General features: G+C 39.2%; 1 protein-coding gene across 1 annotated transcript; it reads right to left on the minus strand.

Annotated features, from left to right (window-relative positions):
* Positions 1-24,628, minus strand: LOC104082957 (laminin subunit alpha-3-like; the record flags this gene model as incomplete). Its single annotated transcript, XM_009586250.1, has 17 exons — positions 1-231; positions 1,188-1,271; positions 2,235-2,336; positions 5,286-5,450; positions 6,254-6,394; positions 7,171-7,315; positions 9,871-10,075; positions 10,953-11,164; positions 11,686-11,801; positions 12,173-12,312; positions 12,400-12,526; positions 12,951-13,116; positions 15,374-15,471; positions 17,415-17,523; positions 19,774-19,934; positions 23,070-23,212; positions 24,496-24,628. Coding segments are annotated over 17 exons (2,478 nt in total), but the record flags the coding sequence as incomplete, so codon positions are not given.
* Positions 24,629-24,925: the final 297 nt, after the last annotated feature.

Genomic DNA, 24,925 nt, shown 5'->3' on the forward strand with positions numbered 1-24,925 from the left:
CTGACATGAGTCACCTGCGTACTCCGGAGGGCAGGAGCATGTCTCCACACTGTATGCAACGCTGCCGCTTCCTGCGCTGGTGGCTTCTTCCAGCCCAACCTCACCAAGGGTTAATCGCTGAGTCTCCGTGAAGTAAAGGCCTCTGATGTGTAAGCCGTCTAGTCTAGACAGGATTATCATCAGTTCTTCTCTGGATACAAGGTTATTGCTGCTGGCGTGCCTGAAGTTTCCCTGCACGTTAAGGGTACAAAATGAGCACAGCCCGGCTGCTTCTTAAAAAGAGTATCTGCAAAGAAGACAGGATGACAGAAAAAGGGAAAAAAAACCCCATGGAACAGAGCCCTGTAGTGCCAATTGGTGTGGGGTGAAACAGAGGTCAGGAAAATAAATATAATGAATGTAAACACAGGATAGGTGGAAAAAGGAATAATGAGCATCAAAAGGGATGTACCCTTTACTTTGCAAGGTACATATGGCTTTGAGGTATCGAAAAGTGAAGAAGCATATAGGTTCTTCTTCAGTCATCCAAATTTCTTTGAGGTATTGCCCACCAAACCATAATAGGATGGAGGAAAATGCTTTTATTTTTAAGAGTAAGCAAAGTCCTAGAAATCCAATCTTTGAGGGCTGCCTTCACATGCTTTCTTGCTGCTAATAGACACAGCATTACTGAAAATGGAATCTGGCTTGAAGAAACATCTATTTTGCCTGTATATGAGACAGAAATAAATAACCCAGTTTGACCCTCTGAGCACAGATTTAAGGTAGGAATAATCCCTGCTAAGTTCAGCTGCCTGAATGTTGGACACCCATTCTAAACTAGGTAGCTAGACACCAAGGAAAACAGGTAACAGTTCATTCCACCCCTATTAAGTACAGTCTGGGGCTGCGATGAATCATCTTCCATTGTGATTCAGTATTACTCCACTGGCCCTGGAGGAAGTGCTAAGGGCTAAATTGGACAAGATGCCTACCTTAGAGGTGCTAAAATTAGGTGGCATGAACCAGAACCTAGGCTCAATGTGGCAGTAAAGAGAGAGAAAAAATGTTTATATTTAAGGTCTACAGTATCTAAGTTTATATTCATTAACATTATCAAGTATTTGGTATTTCTGCACATATTACCTGCGTATTTCTTATGTGCCACTGGGAAGAAAAGGGAAGGTCATTCCATTTTCATTTCTTACCTCAACTAGCTGCACACGGCCATAATATTGACGGTCAGGCAGTGGGTTGTTGGGATCCATATAAACAACTTTCATTTGCTGGCCCTATGTGAGAATGAGGATATAACATTGCCATTTCACTACTTTTTATGGTAAAGTGTTCAGATGCAAAAAAATTTGGTGAAGCACATTAATTCTGTTCTTTGGGGGATAAAAACTAAGTAATACTAGGAAAACTGTATGTGATTTTGTTAGCAAAGTGGTATAGCAAGCCCTGTGTTCTAGTGTCAGCAGGGTTTTCACTGCTTTTGCCTATTAACAACCTTGCTTTCAAATAAAACGCCAAGAAACTTAAATTAATGCTGACCAATTTTCACAGGAACTAGTTATTATTTTTGTGTAAAAATGTTTTTGCTTTTTCAAAGACTCTCCTTTGCATCCTGGTGCACAAACAACTTTGGATACTACTGTAGTACTTTGAGGCATGTTTCTCAGTAAGAATCCTAGAATACTGAATTAGTATTTCTGATGGCCTGAAGAAACAAAACCACCCACTTGGGAATTTCAACAAACAGTAAAAGATTTCAATTTTGGCTCTAAAGTGGTTAAATTAAAAAACCGTTAACCTAAAATGCATTTTTACTTTAGTCCCTTGAAGCCTTATAATTATACTTAATTTTATGCTGAAAAAAATTTTCACAGAAAATGAGATTAAGCACACATTGAATCCAGGGCATAGTTTGCAGAGTCGAGGCTATACTTGTTGACAAGTGTGCAAGGCATTAATTAATTTTTTTTCACAGGTGCATTTTATAGAGAAAATTCTGTTTTATGTTTTTATTTGCTCTCAAGTCAGTTATGCTTAATAATATGTTACTTTGGCAACAGAGATAGGTGTGATGATGGCTTTGAGCAAAATGCAGTAAAACCACTTTTATAGAAATGCAGCAAGTTGCTATAAAAGTTAAGTACACTATAGGAGCAAAATTTGTCATAGTTGTCAGGTAACAGAAAAAAATCATGGTATTGTTATTGCTTGGAAGAAAAAAAAAATATTTCAAAACTTACTGTTAGTTGTATATCAGGTCTCTTATCCAGAAGAACCATGCCCTCGCTAGGTAAGCCAAAAGATTTCACTTGGTAACTTAGGAAGCCACCGTATGAAGAAAGCTATAACAAAATGCACAAGACCAGAGATACTTTACTGCACTATTGCTTGATATTCATATAACTTTGTATTCAAGTTTACCCCATTTTCCAGCATTGTAAAGAATGTATTTACTCTTTGTTCTTTAGTCCAAATATGAAAACATGTGTTGCTTGGAAGAAATTACTTTTCATTTTGTTTACTTTGTGTATCTGACATCACTTTTTGTGCAGTACCTGTTACTGTTCTCTGGAAGGCTACCTGCACTGGTAGCCATACCTAAGATCACACCATCTGTGGTCATGGAGAAATCACGTGTTCACATGAACAATGTTCTTCCCCAGACTCTACAGAACAGATTTGGCTCATCAAGCGCAGATGTCAGACTGACAAGGAAAGTGCTAGTGAACCCCATGAACAGCCATGGATAAAAAGGAGAAGTCAGACTAAGCACGTTTAAAGGTGGCTTTCATAGGCGAGCGTTTTCGAACCTTACTACAAACGTGAATCTATCAGGAAATCTTTGCTCCACTTTCTGGAGGACAGGACTTCTACTGATATCAGCTGGTATCAGCTCTGTTGTAAACAGACCGTTGCTGTAGGCTGAGTGTAAGAAACCACACTCCTTTTGGCTCCACTATAGGTGACCACAGGCGGCCTCAAACCCAGCCAAACACATACGCTGCTGCCCAAAACAAAGACTTAGGCAAGTATGTTTGAATCATCTGACAAACAACTTCCCTGGGTTGTGTATGAGTGAGTCAGTTCAAAATATACAGAGAGGAAAAGAAGCTCCAGGCACAGCCTAGACAGTTTTTGTTCCAAGAAGAGCCGAGAAGGAAGGTTTGTGGGTACTACTTTGCCACAGATACACTACTTTGTTTTGCACCTCTTGCTGTTTGCCTGTATAGCTTATGCTTGGTTCTGACATGGAAGGAAGAACTGCTTTGTCAGGTTTTGGCGTTCTGCAGGTAAGCACCAGCCTTCGCTCTACCCCTTTCCATATACTTTGACGAATTACAAACAAAACACAGACATCTCAGTACTAAATTTGTTCCTTGGACACAGGGCCGTAATTAGCGCTGTTATCTTCAGCCAACTGCATTTTCAAAAGCATCATTTGGAACATTGGCTGTATTTTACCAACACAATCAAAACAACCTTGTATAAATTATTTTTTTTAAAAACATAAGACAATGCAAATTAGAGCTAATTTCCTGTTTAACACACATTTTAGGACTGCACCATATGACAGGCTGTTATGTTACTGTTTTTTAATTTTTTTTTTTTTAACAGAAAAATACTGATGTTATAAACTACCCTCTGTATTCTATATGTACAGTATTTATTTTCTAACATTAAGAATGGTCTATTAAATAGAATGTTAAAATACACAGGAGCAGAAAATGGGGACAATGTCATCTGAATTTCTCAATGACTGTTGGTTTCTGCACTGCTATAGATTTTGTATTTTATTTCCTTTTAACTTTGTAAACAAAAGATAGGAGAGAGGAAAGGAAATATGCTCTGCTAAATATTAATGTTCCAGTGGAACTAGTTAAAAGGTTTAAAATAATGGAAACCAGTATTTATAGCCTTATCATGATGAAAAATGTCTGGAGTGATCTTGTTCACATTTTCTGAAAGAGGTGCTATCACCAAAACCGACATTTTCAGAATACAATAAAGTAAATCATTGGTAAATTTATGAGTCTGTAAAACTAAGCATCAAGATACCATTTTTGGGGGGACTTTCACTACTGCAGTATAAATACACACTAAAATATACATGTACACACAGTCTATGGTAAAAGCAGGTCCAAAAATAGAACTATTTTGTTTACAGTGTTGTCATTGTAAATAAAAGCAAGTCACGGCATGCCTAGTTAGATACTGTGACATGCAACATAAAACTCATAGCACTGTTCTTAATAGCTGTGTTTAAAAAGGGTTATTGCCTGCTTTATATTTTGTTATGGGAACAACAAAAGTCCTTCTGGTTTAACACTATAGTAGATAAAGTATGCTTTATCATGAAATTTCTTTGAAAAATAATTTGTAGACATTGAAACAAGAACCTCTGTAACATTAACAAAAAGCACCCTAACTAAACGTGTTGTTCAACTGAAAGATATTTACCTGTGAGCATAGGAGAGCAGGGTGAAAAATACTGCTCTAGTCCTTAAAATGGGGATTAAGAGGAACTGCAAAAATTGTACCATCTTTAACGGTCTTGTGTCTATCCCATTTGTTTTCACTTGCGTGACAGCAGGATTGCACATGAAAAGCCTGTGTGCCCTACAACTGGCTAGCAACTATCGACACTGTCAGAGTTGCAAACAGGGGTAACGTGGGGCTCTGGGCCTGCAAGGCACCCCTGGCAAAGTCCCCCTGCTCAGTGTAATCCCCAGGCTGGAACGCCGATAGGTGTTACCCGTGAGCAAGGGACTGCCCCCATGCACGAGCAGAAAGAGCAGGCAAGCAGTTCAAAGAATACAAAGGTTAGAAAACCTGGTGTTGCTCTTCCCAAGCAACATATCGAAAGCAAAAGGTTGGGTTTTTTGTGTGCCACTGAGCACATAATCACCTTTTATTCTTTTGGAAATCTGCCCAGGAGGTATTCTAGGGAGTCTAAAGGATATTCAGGCACATTGGCAAGCTCTGCGTGTTCTGGGTTTCAGAAAAGCAGCTGAAGGTACCAGCTCCCTGAACCACAGCTCCTGACCATGCTACTCACATAAAGACCTCCCCGGCACCCCGCAAGATGATTAATTCTGTATTATTGGTTATAATTTTAACATTGTACTCAAAAGTCAAATGCTGTGATTCCTAGCACGTCAGAGAAGAGAGATACGAATCTCGTGAGGGGAGAGACATGTATCTATCTAAGAAAAACAAGGAGACTGTTTATCAACGATGCTGGCAAAAAATGAATACGTGTTACTACAACAGATGAGCTAGGCGTCATTTACCTTCTCTCCCAGGTAAGATGGCGGTGCTTTCCAGTACAAACTATGCACTGAAGCAGGCAATTCTTGAACATCAGCCACTACACTATTACTGACTGGGTTGAAAGTGACTGGAATGTCAATATTTTCATCCACTGCCTCCAAGCGCCAGTTCCTCATGTCCACAAACTAATGAAAATACATAAAGGAAATAAAAGCTTGTTTAATCAGACTTTACCAGCACCAAGTAATGAGGAGAAATTGTTTAGCCTCTGTAATTCCCCAAGCATGAAATTCAACCCCTTCAGAGCCAGCCTAAAATCTTTGCCCAATGGAGGTTGCAAGGACCTCAAAAGAGAGTGTAAGAGTCTATGTCTAAGCCTAAAGTCCTCATCCATCATTCTAGGGCTCTGCTTCTCTCTTTTCTTTCTCTTGCGTTGTTTCAGGCAGTTGTTCCTTCTTTTTCAGTCTTCAGCCATCTTACCATTCAATTATGCTACTAAAAATCTATCTTCTCCTTCTTTTCTCACCCTTGATGTTATATCTTTTTTTATAGGGAGGGAAGAAAGACAATTTTTACAACCTCTGTGGAATCTGTCACGCATTTCTTGGGTTTTAAAATGCACCTGTGATACAGACATGTAAAATGACACGTGCTTATCAAAGCATCTCAAAGGAGACCGTTGACTTTAATGATGAACTAGTGTCTGAAGATAAAGCAAGAGAAGGCCTGCTCAACCTCAGCCCAACTCGCAATTTGTTGAAACGCCTGAATTTGTTTTCACACCTGAAAACAGCCATTTCTGCTGAAAGGCACTTTCAGACCACCTAGGTCTTAACAAGGCTGCACTAAATCTGCATGATTGCTTGCAGCATATTTCTCATCCTCAGAAACTATTAAAATATATTTCCAATTTTGGAAGAAATCTGACATGTCCTTAATGGAATAAATGCAGGTTCATGACAGCAAAGAAAAAAACTATTGAATAGACCTTGGTTCTACGACGATTTGTGCTGCGACAGTTGCTGGTTGCCCCAAAACAAAAGCAAGAAGTGCATCCCTTGGGATTAGAAGGGTCCAGATAAAAGGATCCTGGTCGGCAAATATCACATTCTGCACCTCCAACATTCTCCTGTTAAGGCATAGTTGAAAGAAATCTCAGAGTTTTCCTTTTGGTTTTGGTGAGGCCCCCAAAACCTCCTGCACATAAAACAAATCTTCTGAAAGAATATTTGTTTAAATGTATGGAAACATGAATGAAAATATGTGATTCTGGACACACCATATTCCAAATGCAAATAAAACTGAATTCTTGGAGACTATCTTAGTTACGAGCTGTCTTTCCAGTTTATAAAGTGAACCACTGAGTAATAAATATTAGTCAGAGACAGCTGGTAACTTCCCTGCCAAAACCCTCCTGCTGGCTTTTCCAAACCTACAATACAAAAGGTCACTTGTGAAAGTTCACATTTATCACATTTAATTATGGAGATCAGAACAAAAGAAGATTTCCTGGATATAATGATGTGGTGAAATGTCAACTGACATAATATGGCTAAAAAAAGCATGGGACCTGGTTAACATCCAAAAGTCGAGATGCAGATGCATAAAGCGGATCTGTGCAGGGTACAGACTGCTTCAGTGAATCAATGGGCACCTACTCTGTAGCACTGTAACACCCTGCAAAGCCTAAGATGCCTGTAAAACCGACAGATATTGAAAATGGCATTTAACTGCTACCATGATAATCTGTGCACATACTGCAAGGTGTGATGGTTTTGTACAGCTGCATTTAATTCTTACTGAAAACTTAATGATAAACTCACTTCATTCACCCCATTAAATACGAAATAGTCACTGATGTGCAAACGATGATTGTGAATGCAGAAGTAATTTGATTTATCTGACCTTACAGAGACAAATTCCTGTCTGGGGATCGCAAACATCTGGTTCTGTTCCATCTCTGTTACAGTTACACGGCACGCAGTTTGGGAAACCGTAAGTACCGGGAGCACACTGATCACACTGCCGTCCTTTTATTCCTGGTTTGCATCTTTATCAACAAACAAACACAGAGGAGGGAGTCAATAGGGGAGGCAGGAATGGAGTGAGGAACGGGAGATTAAAACAAAAGGCAGGTGGATCTTTGAAGTGATTGCATGGCTATGACACAACTTTGTGACTTCCATGGAGAAACAGGAGCAGGTTAGTATTGTTCTCAGATTCGAATGGCGAGATGTTTTATATGGCCATGGAAGTGATTAGGAATGGATTTGATTTTGAAGGACATAAATGCTCACAATGGAATTAAACTTCTGCAGCTATTCAGTGCTTGCAGTGCAGAACTACTCTCTCTATGCACCAAAGTGAAACATGGATTTTGTACACAGGTAAGCGGAGCTGGAAGAAGATTTATAGCTGGAGGATGTGACTGGGCATTTCTCAAGGCACTCACCTGCTAACAAAAAGGTGGAGAATCCCAGGCATATGAATAATTATGGGGGCTTCAACCTGCCACAAGGCTTAGCTTAGTTTACAACTGTTCATACAGGATAAAATCCAGTTTGCTCACAGTGAAGGCTGAATGCCTTGGATTTACTTAGGTGAAGCACAGAAGATGAAAAAAACAACACCAAACTATGAATAAGGCTTGAGATAAGAGAGAACATCTTTCAGCGGCAGCAGCTGCTTCATCCTACCTTTACAACAAACTTGCACAGACTGATAAAACTAGTGAAAATGTAGATCTGATGATCCCTCTTGCTTCTGTCTACGCTGGCAATGTCTGTACCAGCCCAAAGGAGGTTTCAGGACAGTAAAGATCCATTGATAAAGAATGTCTGCCACCACCACCATCCACATCTTTACATTTTAGTTGTGATAAGATAATTTTAAAGTCTCAGCAAGTTGGTGGAGCCTCCTTTGGCTTTCAGCACTGAATTTATATGTGCACTAACACTACAAATTTAATGGAAATAAAGAGTTAAATTATGCAGACAAGGTAGACTGCACTTCATGAAAGCAATTACTCAATTCACCAAACAATGGGCGAGGTTTCTCAGAGTCTCTCTGAATGCATTACCTGCCCCCCCCCCCCCCCCCCCCAAAAAAATAACAGGAGCTGGATGGGACTTTGAACTTCATGTAATCCACAGAGGGAAAGGTATTAATCAGAATGTAGTAGTTAGCTATATACTTCAGTAAGCAGTCCAAAAGTATTTGCTAAATGTCAAGTTTTGCTTCAGAATTTTTTACCAATAAGCTGTCGTCAATATTACCAATTAGGCTGCACATGAAAAATATCACCATTATAATCAGGCAATACAGCTTCTCACTGAAATGGAAAAATCTGACTGTTTCTGCAAAAATCATCCTCAGTTTTACTCGAGTAGAAATATCCTAAGCCCTTTCTTTGAAGTTTTAGGTTTTAGTTGACTGAAATATTTATTTTATTTATTTTTGCATAGTATTTATTTTTATTTTATTTTGTATTGTATGGGGAAAATGAAAGCAGAGACTAATGAGACTGAGAGTGCATCAGGAGATACAGAATATGCTACACTTTAACGCTGAACCCCAACTTCCACATATGAAAATTCTTGTTTTGCCCTTGGGATAAGACAATTACTCACTTCATATGAAAAGGACAGACTTAGGAAAATAATTTAAATTCAGGAAATAATATGAGTATTCTCTGAAAATGAGTATTCTCTGTCGTATTTACAGGATTAATGGCAGAGCAGGAAGGATCGTATTTCTCTTCGTTAGGACCCTGCAAAAACACAGCCAAACCAACCAAACTGAACTAATCCTGGCCTTACACAACCTACTGGCTATCAAGTATTTGCACTTGCTATTTAAGGACTCAGCCTCCCCAAGGAAATAACAGAAATGTTCAACTATACTAATACTCACAGCATCTGAATTTTAAGATAATTCCCTAGGAATGTGGCTGTATGTTATACATATTTTAGAGAATATAAATAAGAGAATAAAACTAAAGAATTTATTTTTATTTCAGTACACTGAGTTATGGAAAAATAAGCATATGTCGTACAGAAAGCATAATTTTCAGGGCAGTTATCACCTATGGCTCCATCTGAACAGTATTTTCCAAACAGACAGTACCTATCATCAAAGTTTCTCAAAACTCATTGCAAACATTCAAGCTTTACAGTACTTAAAAACACCACTGGACTGAAACCCAGACATCAGACTGTGGAAAGTCAACTGCAGATTTTTAAGAATTTGGGAGATAATGTACACCATTACAAATGATGTACATGTCCAGAAGTCAGAAGCTGATCTGAGGTCCTCTATGAGATGGACAGAGATTTGGGGACTTACCATGCATGACATGGCATGTCACTGGCAAACAGAATGCAAGCCCAGGAATCCCAAATCCCACCACTAGTTACCTGCACAAACCATGATTCCACTAAAACATTGCGGGTATCCCTCAAACAGCCGAGTCCTCGCTATCACCAAGCACTGCTTAAATCCCTATTCATCATCATCAAAGTCTCCCACATCCCCTCCAAATACCTGAAAAGAAGGGTGAAGCAAACCACTCATGCATCGTTTATAATACACATAACCCAAACTTACTTGCATTGCCCATTGTTTTTTTCGCATTCTGGGCTTGCCACATTAACGACTCCTTTTTCTGAACAGTTGCAGCTCTCGCAGCCAGCAAGAGGGTGATAGCTGAAGTAATGTTTCTCGCACAATTCACACTTTGGTTTCACAGTTCGCGGAGGGCAAATGCATTTACCAGTCACGTCGTCACAAAGACGCTGCCCACAGTTGCATACTAGGTCAAAGAAAATGTTCTGCAAATTAATCACATCTCAACTCACAATGATCAACTCTTATCGAACTGGTGTATGAAACAAATACACACAACCTGTATGTATAAAGGACATGATTCTTTTCTCTCTTTCACTAGTTTTAAGCTCAGCTGGCTTGTTTGACTTCAACTATCACAATGATGTGAGACAGAGACAAACCAAGGTCATGGAAACAAACTATGTGACCGTAATGGTAGTTTCAAAGAATAGCTTGAGACCTTGGCCATTTTCCTCAGACTGGTTGCTTAACTTCACCACAGGCATTATTATCACTTCCCAAAACCACCAAGCATTAACAATGAATAGTTTTGGTGTTAAGGGCACCACTTCTACAAAGTAACGTTAATAAACGTGTAATATCTGGGAAAGCAGCTGAAGACTGTTGGTGTAATCTATAAATCTGTTGATGTTATTAAGAATAACATCAGAAAAAGAGGAATTAGGAATGCTGACTCCGATTATGTATGGAAAATCTTGAAGGTATGAACTGGAATACAACAGTAATAACTTAGAAACGATTAGCAGTCAGTGCAGAAAAATCCATTTGACTGAAAGAGTGGCAATACGGATTTTAACCAGTAAAACTGTATGCCTACCACACCTGATCAGACAACACATGTGAAGGCACACTCCATTGTGAACTAGGTGTACTTAAAGGGAATGGGGTTACTTCTGTGTTCTAATGAAAGCTATGCTATGCTAAATCTAAGATGGCTCAACCGGCCTCTCATAGGATCAAGCCCTGTAAAGAAACATGAAGCTGTGGTACCTATGCAGTAAAATCAGAGAATTAAATAAAAGGTCGGGTCAGGTGCTGAGTAAGTCCGAGCATGTACTTACACTTGCAGAATGGAAATCCATAGTAGCCAGTTTGGCATCGGCTGCACTGACGACCGATGACATGAGGTCTGCAAATACACTGTCCTCCCAGGGGGCTGCAAGTAGGGCTCGTGGCACCTGCGCTATGGCAATTACATGGCAGGGCTCCGTTGTTGTAGAAAGCCACTAATGACCTTACAGAGTCCTTACAGAAGGCCGATGATCCTTCCGGGCTATTTAAATTGAAATATAAATCATGTAAGTACCGGCACTTGGGAATTGTTATGAGCATGCTTTGCAGTGGTTCGGTAAATTAGGGTCCTGTCTTTGTTCTTTGACATAAGAATGGCATCAGTACACATGCAAGGATAGACTTTACTTAAATTAGTGGTGAATGGCTTTGAACATGCAAGAGGTTTTTTTTCAAAGAAAGTGCGTATATTAGTCATATCAGTTCAGACATGCCAAGCAAAATACCAAATACCAAAGATGGAAATACCAAAGACAGAAAGATGACATAGATTTTCCTCTTTTGTACTGTGAGCAGTAAAGCTCTTCCTTTACATTTCATTTACAATAGAAAGTAATGGAAAAATGACTCATAGAAATTTAATGGGCCAGCATAAGCCATGAAAAGTATTTTAATGTAGCACAATGATAGGGATTTTATACATATGTCTTTAATACAGACTGAAAATAATATTAATTCCCAGCTTGTTGTCAAATGTTCAGTTTTTTAGAAAGCGATGCTTACTCAATATAAAAACTGTTTCCTCCACATTGGCTGATAAAATCAAATGACTTGTCCACTGTCTTTTTGTCAAGAATTTTGTAACTGTAGGTGTCTGCTGGAACAACTAAGACATTTTCCTTAAAACAACAAAAAAGCTAAATTGTACATTTCAGAGAAAAGCAAAAGAGGCATCTATATATTTAAATGTTGCTTCACTATGCATTCTGGATTTTCTCAAAACCTGTAACATTTTAAGTGAAAAAAAAAAAGGAAAATATACTTATCTTCCCCCCAGAGCTGTGATGCCACACGCAGTGTACAATAAAAACAGTGTATGGTATCTTAAAAATTTAAAATAAAACAGAAGCAGTGCACAAGATCCTAAAAATCTGAAACACAACATTAAAAAACAAATTCTTTCTTTTTGGATTTCATCTTTGCATCTATCTCTAAATGAATGGTGAAACTGAGAATAACATTTCCAAGTACATTTATGTAATAAACGTACCAGAACCAGCATTCTTCCATCAGGTATCATCACTGTAACAGAGACCTCGTGTTCAGAAACGTCAAGCTCAATTCGGTTTTCTGCAATCACCTGATCCCGACAGCCAGAGGTATGAGGGCAGAATGAAGCATTGAAGGAACCTAGAAGAAAAAACGTAATGCCAAAAAATGCTCCATGTGCCAAAATGCTGAGAAAGGAAAGTGGTTAGATCAAATTCAGATGCTTACCTGACCACACACGTCCTGCATCCACACGCACTCGCACGGGGAACATAGGGTGTGCTGGCTGATAAAAATGTACCACAAATACGTATCTGCCCAAGCGGGGCACTCTGCCGCTCAAGGTAATCTGGTTCTGCAGAAACAAGAACAGCTCTGATAGTGTATTTGTTTCGTGAGATATTCTTGTGTTTATGAGCTGTGCTCTGTGCCACCTACCTGCAATGAAAGGGAGGGGGCTTAGCATCTCTCAGGAAGTTAACAGGAAGAGTATGGCATTACAACTGCATGCTCCTACCCGTTCGCACGCCAAGCATATCTAATGCTCTTCTGCAGTCTGTGAGACTACTGCAGAAGTCTCACAGTTTACTAAGAGTTTATTAAGAAGCTGGCATTTTTGTTTCTCTTTCTGTCTATTATCTTGGTGGTTTACTCACTTTGCAACATTTTGATCACATCACATCATTCAGTTTTGATTCTCTTAAAGTGCTTCATGTATTCAACTTTACTAAGAACATACTTTGAGACTTAGGAAACAGTATTTTCAAAATATGAGATACCTGTAACGGTGTCAAGATGACTCCATTAACTGAGTCAGAAGGTAAGGGGGCACTCAGTGGATCATAGAGTATATTCCTCCGTACTTCAGAAATTTTCCCATCCTTGAATGCATCCAAAACCAAAGCCTCCGGTGGAGTTTCATACACTGAGGAAATGCATGTTGCACTAAACACAGAATTATATTAATTACTCTTGGAGCCAGGAGAATTCCTTAGGCATCATGAAAGAAAAAGCTGACAACTCACAAAAGTTAATGTATTAGAATGCAGTAAAATTAATAATGCAATAGTTACCACCGTTACTCTTTGGATTCTATGTAAATGATCAGAAAGTAAATGAAAACAAGAGGTGCAGATTTAACTCACAAAGGGGGAAAATGTACATTAACTGATTTTATTCACTCAAAATTTCAATAACCTGATGAGCGTCAATGGAAAGAGTTTGCTAAGGAAGATGAAACCTAAGGGAACCAATAGTGTTAAAAAAACCCCAGTTAAATACATTTTAGTGAATCCAATTAGTTACACTGACCAGAATCTGTACTAATATTGAATTCTCAGTTCTACAAATATTTATGTAGGTGTATCCTTTAAACATGCATGTTTTCCCACTGAAGTCAATGGGACTACTTAAGTACTTAGAAGTTAAGTATACACTCAAATATTTGTAGAATTGGAGCCAAAATAAGTAACAGTGCTCCTTGAAAGCATCCTTATTCATTCACTGCTGTGTTTAACTATTTCTTCCTCGGTATATTTAATTCTGAAGAACTTGATTGAGAGAAGTATTTTCCAAGACTGCAGGAGAAAATGTTTTGGGGGGTTTCCTGCTAGTATTTGTTCACTTCTCGTAAGTACTCAACAGACAATGATTAATCTTTGCTCAAGACAGGCCCAGAACTGGAATGGCAAGTGTGTTTCAGGGCCAGATGTATTTGCCAGGCCTGTGTGGGAAATCACGTGCAGCATCCTGTATAATACTGTTAAACTAAGCCAACACTCTGCATCTTTCAACTTGGTGAATACCAAACACTATCAGGAAAGCAAAAATGCTGCCAGATAATGGTCGTAATAACAGAACATAAACATAGAGTAAACTATGCAAATATAACAAGAGATTAAAAAAAAACACAACACAAAACCAAAGTAAAAGGTGCAAATTTCTACATTAGCTTTATTTTAAATCATGTTTTTCACCCAGCCTCTTTCCCCCATTTTAGTCAGAATAGAAATGTGCAGGAATGCGAGGACAAGTATCTTCAGTCTTAGAAAGCTACTCTCAATTGTAACACTCTGAGCAGGAGAATTAAAGCTGCGATTCAATGCTATGCATGCTTGGAAGACAAATACAGTCACATGCTTTTATCCAATTTACTATCCAGATTTTTCTGCTTGCTATTTCAATTCAACCATTATATTAGAAGCTACCGTCTGGAATACTAGTAGACCTAGTCACCAACGCTTTCTGCCTCTGAAGTCCTGCAAATGACATTTACTTTTACTTTGAGGCCCTTCCTATTGCCAGATCAGTAGGAAGAAAGCCTTAAGAGTAGCATCACGAGGGACATCCTGGGGAGTGCAACAGGAACTGAACTGTTGGGCTCCCTAATTTTGAAGCTGCAGTGATAGTTCCTCTCTGGTCCAAAGAATAAAACATATGGAGAGGGGAAGACCTTCAACAGGATGGAGAAAGTGCTCTGCAGAACCCCAGACTGACCACTTGGGAAGTGAAAGATAAGGTTCAGATCTTTGCAGCAAGAGAAGAGCCATCAACCTGGGTCAACCAAGCTGCATACGAGTGCTCTGACTACTGGTCCTATACAAGTATAATGGAGGAGAAGGATCACTTGGCATTGCTGTGCAGGGTGAATGCTGAGGGCACACCTACCATACGGGCCCCACGATGAGATGAACAAGGGGATGGCTTGTTTGTGAAGCAGGGATTTACATGTTGAGTTGTTTGCTGCTGCCAAGTTGAGCTAGTGGATTTGTGCCTGAAAGGGCAGTCACATCCCCTATCTAATGACAAATTAAAGCCATTTTGGAACAGCTGAAGCAGTAATGTGCAGAATGAAACCCCAGACAGAGGCGTAAGCTTTTCAGGCTACTGAAGTAGCAATGTTTCTCCAGCTTGGACACCTATCATACTGGACGGCACGTGAAAGATGCGTGTTTTCTAACGCATCAGCACTCCGTAGTTCAGACGGGCCAGGAAGAGGCTAGTATTAACAAAATCCTGGGCAAAGACTGTCTAGATTAACAGTAACACTTCAGCTTTTTTACAAATACTACTTGGCAAAAGTGGCCTACAAATCACCTGTGAGTCACTGAGCAAAGCTTCATTCAAAAGAATTAAAATGCCATTTCGTCTGCCTTTCAAGGTCTATTTCAGAAAATATGAGGGATAAAAACGAGCAAGTTACCTTCCATCACGGGTACTATTGTAAGCAGCTATGCACTGTACTTTAGGATCCACGTATTCTGGAGAAAATTCTTCGGCTGAAATAATACAAACCTTGTGCTGAAAAATAAGCACAAAGCACAATTAACAATTAATATCGTAAGTAACAGGGCCAGGCCTGAAGGGGAAGGATGGAGCCTAATTTTAGCATAGGGAGACCTGAGCCCAAAGCCATGTTCTGTCACGGACTACCCACAAGATTTTGGATTCCTTTACCTGCCTGCACCTGAATGCCTCAGTGTTGAATAGCATTTTTCTGTCCTCAGGGGAATGTTAGCTGTTGAGAAGTTAAATAAATTAAAACGTAAGTATACGTGTGGCAATGAGAATGACATAAGACCAGCTTGTGGGGTCAGAAGCCAGCCAAGGAGTGTACAGAGGTGGGAGGGAAAAGCCCTCATCTGTGGTGTTAGAGACTTCTGGACCCTGGGGGAATTCCTAGACCTTCTGAAATGCAGGCATGAATACTTGCTCACACGAAGTCCTTAGGAATGAGTCTCAGTGACACCAGGATTTCTCTCAGTGGATTCAGAACTCATTTTAAAAGCTGATGAGACCTCCTATGGTTTTTTTTTTATACTAAAACTAGACATGAGCAAATGAAGCTGTGGTAGTCCTGCTGTAGCCATGGTGGTGAAGACTTAAGGCAAGGCTTGTAGGTAGACACAACAGTTTGCACAAATAAAATATATTATCCACACTTACAAAATACATAAATGCAGGTTACAAAATTTGTGCATGAACTACTTGAAAAGGAGATTAAAACGCCTGATAAGCAGTAAGATAACTAGCACTACATACTAATGTAGATAAAAATTGCATTGGGAGAATTCATTAATATGCAAAGTGATTCGGTTCAGAAGCAGGTCCTAAGGGAGCTGAGCTCGTGTTTTAGCAGTAGCGAGCAGGTACTAGAAACCCTTTATAAGCTAGAAGGCAGGGTGCTAAAAGTCCCTCTCCTGGGCAGCAAACTTTGTGCCTATCCTGCATATAACGATCCACAGGACTCCAGCCCATTGCAGCAGAACAAGGGTAGACTCTGAAGCTCTGAACTGCACTTTATGAGCGGCTAAAACATCAGTGAGAAATATGGTCTGGGTTTAGACAGCTTGTATGCATCAGTGTGAGATAAAGACTATCAATATATAAAGACTATCAATTTATATCAATAACATATTCAGAGAATGAAAACTAGAATTTAGAAATAAAAATACAGAGATTCTTAGCACAAGAGGCTTCCAGATGTGGAGATACAGACTAATAATATCAACGTCTTTTGGATATGGATCTTGTTAGCACAGCAATTGCTGCAGGGAGCTAACAATTTAAATGATATTTGTTCACACTGAACGCTGCCTCATGAAATGAAGAAAGCATGTATCACTTTTTAATCCTAATGGTTCCACAAAACTACTCTATGTTTATATCTGGGTTTTAACTAGATTTTAACCAAATGTGTAACTCGCCTTGTGTTTCTAAAATGGAAAACGCAGAAACAGAAGAAAATTCAAGCTCCAGAAAAATGTATTCCTTGTGTGGCCAAAAGAGGGCAGTGAAGGCTTTCTATTCGAAGTATTTATAAGTTCTATCATTTCTAAAATGCATTTATTACCTGAAATTTTGTAAGAGACCAAAAAATCCCATATGGGTTTTGAGGATTTAAAAAAGTGAAAGGTAAAGGAAAAGAAATATAATGATGAAGTATAAAAGCTACCAGCAGATTTTTCATTTAAAGTTTACATGTAGAAAAGAGAGAGGAACTGAAATAAAGCACAAGAGAGTTGGAAAAACCCTTGCCAAGAAAGGCAAATTTCGGTTTATCTTTGAAACTGACCAAGTTTGACTCAATATTCTCTGAGTATATATAAAGACACATCTACAAGCTTCTAATATACATCCTTTCACACACTACCATAGAGCATGTGAACATAGAGAGAAAAGCATCTCTCTTTACCTACTCAGGGAACAAGTATTACAAAAGGCAAAAGAAAATGAAAACTTACCAGAAGAAAATTAATTGATGGTGCCTTAAGATGTATCTTTGTATCTGCTAGAAGGTCATAGACTGCAATGCGATTCCTATTGTCAACTACAACGCTGCGACAAAGGAAACTGAGAGAGAAAGCAGGATTTAAAATGAGTCTGCTGGCATTGCTATGTGGTTTATGCTGTCGCCCAGCTCAGCTGCCTCAGCTTTTGGCTAGCCTCACCACTGGTGCCTAGCCATCCTGCTGGATCATAAGTAACCTTTGGCCACTGGTGAACATGCAGTATCCTCGCTAGTGAGACGAAGGATGTACCATATACGAAATACTGCTTGTCCTTTGTGGGTTGACCTAGTGAGAGCTCAAACCTCCAGACCTCAGCTCAGATCTCCATTTGAGCTATTGCTTTAAGTAGGATGTGAAAAGACAGGTACACATACCTGCTATCTGCAGATGCTTCCAAGCTGTGTAACATATAACTAATGACATATAACTAATATTCTGTGCCTGGTCCGTGCTCCTCGAGGTGCCAGCACGTACCAGCTGCTGCTTTCCATGACTGCCACTCACCGTTGATGGCGTGGATCAGCAGCTCTCACCCATGCAATGGCAGTTGGGCAAGTCTTGATTTTAGGAAGCTATCTGTACACTGAGATACTCCTCAAGTGAAAAAATATAGGTCTGCCTCTTATGGACTGCTTTCGATTGGCTGTGATCTTTGGTAAAGACAAATACATACTAAAGAGGAAGAGTCTTGCTTAAAGGCTTTGAACTCCGCCTTGTTCAGGGAGCATGACCCCTGCAACTCGCCAAAAGTAGCAACAGTTCCCTTTTGCTAAAGAGAAGTCATCAAATAAGACTCTAATTTCTTTTCTTTCTTCTGCACTTCTGCTCAGCTAGGCCAGCCAGCATGCCATGGGTGAGAAGCTGTAACCACCATAAAACTGCTTCTCTATTTCTCCCCTAGGAATCAGAGAATGAAAAAGTTTCACTCTTGTTTAGAGCGCAGCTCAGAAATAAGGTCAGCTCAGGGCTAAGGACATTTAAGACCAGAGAAATACAGGTCCCTTATTTGTGAGTTGCTGGAAGCTTCCAATGTTTTGTTCTCTTACAATATTTTATTGGGAATAATCAAGCTCATAGAGCTGTAAGAAGGCCTGGCACAAGAGATGCCTGATTCTACAAGTTACTCTTACTTGCATATACCTCACTATGTCATTTCTTGATTTATTTTTTAACAGAAGAGACTTGTAGCTTCCTGCTTAGGAAAGATGATACAGCAATGTCCTTGCAATGTGACTATTAGCCTCATGCAGAATGGCCGCAGAAGGGATTTACTGCATTGCTACATTAAAGTAGCAATGGCTTTCTTTGTCTTTTCATGAGCAAGTTCTTAGTGTATCATATGGACAAACAAGTATATTCAAAATTAGCCCATAAAATGTGTTTGGGAAAAAAAAGCAATAAAACGGAAGATTTCTAGCAAGTAGTTTGGGGCTCAAAGTGTTACATAACAGGCTAAAATAAGAGCTTTCCCCAGCAATAACTTGACAAGGTCACTGCTCCTTATAGCTCTGCTCTGTATCACAAACATGCTGATGAAAATGATTTTCATTTTTCTTACTGGGCAATTTCATCCTGAATATCCCTAAGCCTCCAATCTGCCAAACACTTGGCTCACGGGAAAAAGGGATGCACGTCTGTAGTCCCCTAGCACTGAGTAGGCTCTTCCAAGGGCACAAACATCTGCAGGATCACAATCCTAATTTGAATCATAAGCTGAAATGCTCAAGTGTTAAAGACAATCTCGCTCAGGACAGACAAAATCTCTTGTGCAGAAACACCTGCAGTAACCGCAGTAGTCAACAAGGACAAAGAAGCATTTGGCTGAAGACCTTGCCTACAGCCTAACAGCCAGAGCATGGCTACACTCAGAATTTCAGAGACATTCATACTTCTGCTTCAGCAGATCTTGTTAGAAATGGTGGGAATACTCTTGTAAAACTGTTACTTTTTTATAGCCAAAGCCCTTGGACACGCTTTTAACTAAATAAAAACAGTGCAGGCATCTGCAGTCAACAGTGATGCACTTTCACTGGACTCTGAGATTAATAGTTTATAAGGATTTACGAATGTACATAAGAAAAGTAACCCTTTGTATAGGAAAATAGTTCACTGAAACAGTCACAATATTTAATGAGCTGATTGCACAGAGATAATTAAAAATCTGTACAATACCCACAGAGTCATGTACTTGCTTTTAAATCACCCTAAAATTCAAACAGTCTTTATAGTAAAATGGATTACAATATATAAAAAGTACAATTATATCCTAAATGCTTTTTTATTCATTTAGTGATTACTTAGAAATTCTTACCTGTATTTACAGCTGTATATTCTCACTCTGCCTTCGGTGACTGGTCCAGGGCTATGTATTACTACCTCGGCAGCGTATAACTGATCCTCTTCATTGGCATATTCGAAAACCAGAACATAGCGACCGACTTGAGGAACATTTACGGTCATCTGTAAATTGACCTAGGTCAAGATCATTGAAAAAGAAAAAAGTCGTTAGATTTTTCACTCCCTTTCTTGCAGGAAGCTCCCTTTTCCTGCCCTGCAAGCCAACTGGTCAGCATTAGTCCGGGGCCAATCCTGTAATGTCTCAGCAAAAGACACCCAGCAGAATGGAAGCAATGCTTATAAACATCACTTTGTCCACTAATAAGAGTCAACCAAGTTCAAGAAACAGCTAGCATTATAACAGTTCTAGCAAGGCTGTAAAATAAGCCTAGGAAATGAGCATATTATTATTTCTCTTCTCCCCAGTAGAAAGTACCAGTGAGGAAACTTTAATGATACTAAAAAATTGTCACTGTCATCTCTAAGCTATCTTTAATAACATATAAAAATTGAGTCTACTTCTCCACTGAAAAAATACTTCCGGGAACACAATTCCTACTACAGCAGTGCTGTATATTGGTTCCCTACAAAGAGTGAAAGCATCTTCTCCAGCAAACGGCCAATGCCACTTTCTGAAGCATCAAGTTTTTCTTTTAGTTTACCTGCACAAATTGGCTAACACAATATTTGATGCAAAATACTTCAAAGTAGTTGCATTCTAAGTGCTGTAGTTACAGAGGTTTTTGCTACAGTTGGCTATATAATTAGTTTCAAATTTAAACTGTTTTTTCTCAGTATTTCCTTAGGTTACAAACACCTAAACATGTAAATAATTCTGTCAACAGCCCTCTTGACTTCACTGCAATTATTCATACCAGTAAAGTTTTGCACATGCATCAGTGATGAACCACCACAGGGCCTGTGGCATGTAAGCATTCTTGTTGCACTTGGTATTTTTAAAAACAATATCCAAGCACAGTAATAGAGGGCATAATCATTTTACATGTAATTATCATGTACTTGATAAAATACCTTGTTTTTACCAAACACACTTCTAGTATAACTTTTCATTTCATAAAACATATGTTTCTCTTTCAATGGACCTACAGCAGCGGCATAATTGCTTCTGCTTGTTTTTTAGTAAAGCAAGTATTTTATGTAAGTATAGCTATTTAAGAAAAAAAAAGATTAAATTAGAGTGATGTATGTGCACCATTTCTGCTGACAAATCATTATGCCATTTCTGCTGCAGTTAAACAGTATGCTGAACAAGCCAGTACGCCTAAAGCAGAGGGATTTTTATTTAATAAAATACTTCTGTCAGAGTGAAATGTCCACTCTAGTCACAGTTATAAATCTGCCTACACTGATCCGTTCACACAGTTCTGTATAAAATGCAGAACTTGGCGCAGAGTCTGTTTTAGGATCTGCAAATCCTGAGCTTTGAATCTGCAACCATTTTAGTCCAGTAGGTTTATAGTCAGCAGTGCAGATGGGACTGCAATTAGCAGGCAGGAATCTGACCTCTCTTCCACTGATATGGGTCATCACTGGTTGATCAGGAGTTGGCTGTCGCACAGGTATTCTTCTGTATTCTCCCCCATTTCTGAAATACGCTGCCTCTGAACCAAGGACACAGGAAAATCTGCCCAATGGCAAATGCCGATAGAGCAAGCAGCTTACACAAAAAAAAAAAACCCAAACAAAGCACAGGGTTATTATTGTTTTCAAGTGCAGCAGGATAATAATAAAATAATCCAAGGCACTGGTTTATTCTGTAGCATATATACTGACTGCTCTGTTGAAGCGCGTCCTGAGTAGGTGCAAGGCTCTGTAACTTGTATCTGCAAGATGGATGCTTCGTAGTAATCACTAGGTAACAGCACCATATAATCCTAAGAACAAAGAACACAACAAATGCAAGACCATGCAGAAAATTACAAAAGGAACATCTCTGGACTTTCACAATGAACAAAACCAACCACATAAATAATTTTTACAGAGGATATCTGCAAGACATGTGGATTTTTTTTGTTGTTACATGGGCCATTAACATCAGAATGTGTCTCCCTAACTGTATTTATACCTCCATAGAGATGGGACGAAGGCAGCTGCCCTGTGAGCAGGGACACTCTGAAGCCACTCTCCCACCATGTGTTGTACAAGACAGTGCTTATAAAGGAGCCTCCCCACAGCTTGGTAACACCCAGCCAGCTGGGTGCAGTTTTCACCCATGAGCGCAATCCACATGCACACAACTCAACTGTGCGACTGTGCGTGGCTCCACAAGGGAGGCAGCCGTATCCCAGGTGACTGTATAAAAATATTCCATGTAATCTATTAAGCTGTGCTTCAAAAGCTGGTATAGTTTTTCTCTGCCTTGCCTACTTAAATTAACATATTAGAGCTTATTTATAAAAACTGTTAGAGCTTCTTTATAAAAACTGTTATTGAGAGAACATGCTGGGCTAAGATCATTAATAAATTCCTTTTCAAAGGTATTAGTAACAAAACCAGGCACAATAAGTACTGTCACTTTCAGCAAGAAATATGTTTGCAAGCTCTTTAGTAACATTTTATGTGGTATTCCGTAAATTTAACAGAGCCCCAGGCTTAATCACTAACGACACTGGCTACTTATTAACCCTATACAATATGCATATGAATTTTTGTATGCTGTCTTTGTGATCATACATGTTTAAGGTTTTTCACAAATGATCACCTCAAACAATTTGTCTTTTTATAGCAATTTCTCAGATCTGTTGTCAGAAAATTTTTCAGTTTTTCAGTGAGTGAAAGGAGAGTAATGATGGGAGGATAAAAACATTTAGAAAATGACCTGCTAATCATGCAGCCTATCTTACAATACTTTTCTGAAGAATCTTTGTCAAGAAACTAAGGCCTTGGTCATCTGTGACTGAGCCAAGCTTTAGATACGACATCTGATATGTAAGAATTATGAATTTCTGTGAACATTTATACTAAACCAATTGTGCTGTATGTTAATACTACTTTATCCTTCGAAGGTACAGATTCCGGGTAGACTTAAAGTCTGTAAGCACAAAAAAAATTAGAGCACGTGAAAGTCAGAGAAGAAAAAAAATGAAATAAGAGGCAGAACTGTAAATTTTCATAATGATATTCTGCTGCTGTACTCTTTTCACTAGTGCTGAATTTCAATTGCTTGCAGAGTTCTTCCCGGCAAATAACTTCAGAGAAATACTATCATGACAGCCTTCAAGCACTTGTTTTCCTCAATTGTTTTCTTACCAAGAGGACTTCCTCTGCCATTATACTGACAGTCCACGTGCCTGGAACCAGTGAGAAAGGCTCTGTGGAGCTTTTTCCTGGGATTGTGACAAAAGCTGGCTCCTTGCTGGGTGGGAAGACAAACTCTTTGCCCTGAGCAGTGCCTGCCAGCAAAAAAAAAAAATCAAGTGAAAAAATAAGGGACTGTGTAAAATGTCTCTACTTGCTTAGTGCGCTGGACTGATGATTTCATCCATTAAACTTGGTCTAACAGGAGCTGATCAATGCTTTTCTGTCAGTATGTATTAAGAGTGCATTCGACCACACACAGTAAGCCACAGAGCTATGCAGTCGTTGATGTCTTCCTTCGTATTAGTCTCGAGCAAATTGGCTCAGAAAAGCAGTGCTCTGCCCCTGTAATGGCCAGTTTTGCAATATTCTGAAATGCTCCCTTCTTCACTTTCCCCTTCCATTATTTTCCATTCAACCTGTCTCTGCACTGACTCACAAATATGTTCAGCTGACACAAGGCCTGCTCTCATGCGACTTTCAGCCAAATATTTCAGATACTGGAGGTTCTCAGTAGCACCTAAAATGTTTAGTTACAGATAGTAACTGAAGGTAACTTCTGGGCAGAGATGATGTACAACAGAAACGTAGCTGCGGTATGCTGTATCAAAGAGAAGTGGTGAGGATCAATTGTTATGAATATTAAAGGTTTCCTCTTTGAAGCCCCTGGACACAGACAAAAGATGGTTCCCTGCCTCCCAGGCAATATAAGCCAGACATGACCACAAACTGTTGCCACTCTACTGAGTGATATCTGAGGTCTTCAGTTTTGTCTCCTCAGAATTACTAAAAGGATCTATGACAAAACTGCATTAGCTCTCATCAGTATGCTGAGGTTAGGCATAATAAGAGATAATTCTGCATATAGGCTTGGTATGCCTCTACCATTCAAAGGATATGGAGTACTTATCTTTTTTCAGGGCCCAAAAGGCATCACATGCTGTTGAGGTCTGTAATCAGAGCTAATTTGGTAGATTGGATTCATCATTAAATAAATGTTATTCATGGAATGAAGGCAGAAGCAAGCCACCTTTAAACTGAAATATTAAAGGCAACTAAACAAAAATAAGTGTTGTTATCCCTTCTTGAAAAGCTTCATAAAACACACAGTTCAGAGCTTCCAAGTGCAGAACTGAAAATACTAAGTTTGGCAAACATTTGAATAAACAAATGTTGATTACTACTGTAAGCAGGGGTTTCATGCGAACACAGCCACATCAATTACACGGCAAAATATATTAGGAAAAGCACAAAAGCACCGACACTGTTAGAAGTGATGCATTTTAAGCAACATTACAAATTTGACTTAGGTGCACCTTGAAAAGGCTCGTCTGATCTAACATTCATCTGATCTGTTGCGCCGTTGAGCTGCACCTACCTGTTTCAGGCCGAGACTGACAAGCAGATATGTGACCAGATAATGTTTCACCTCCAGGGTTAATATACCTCAGGATAATGCGAAATAAGTAGAGGTTTGATTTTTCCACATTCAAAGTTATCCTCACTTCATTCTGAAAAATGGAAGTTAATAAACAAAAACAGCCATAAAGTGCTGAATAGAGGAACAGTTAGAAGCCATGCAAGCACCATACTAAAGTCCTACAAGAAAAACGCACATGCAGACAAGTATATACTGGAATGGCAATGCTGGTGTACGACAGAGGAAGACAGGCAAGCCTAGTGAGAAAATTAATTCACTTACAAGTATAATTAGTGCCAAAATGTTTTCCCTCAGCAACTGAGATCTTCCCTTTAGAGCTTTTTGAGCCCAGGCTGACATAGCGGAGGACTAGGTGGAAGAGCTTAGG

This window comes from Fulmarus glacialis, unplaced genomic scaffold, assembly GCF_000690835.1.
Source record: "Fulmarus glacialis isolate BGI_N327 unplaced genomic scaffold, ASM69083v1 scaffold46849, whole genome shotgun sequence".
In the NCBI taxonomy this organism is placed as follows: domain Eukaryota; kingdom Metazoa; phylum Chordata; class Aves; order Procellariiformes; family Procellariidae; genus Fulmarus; species Fulmarus glacialis.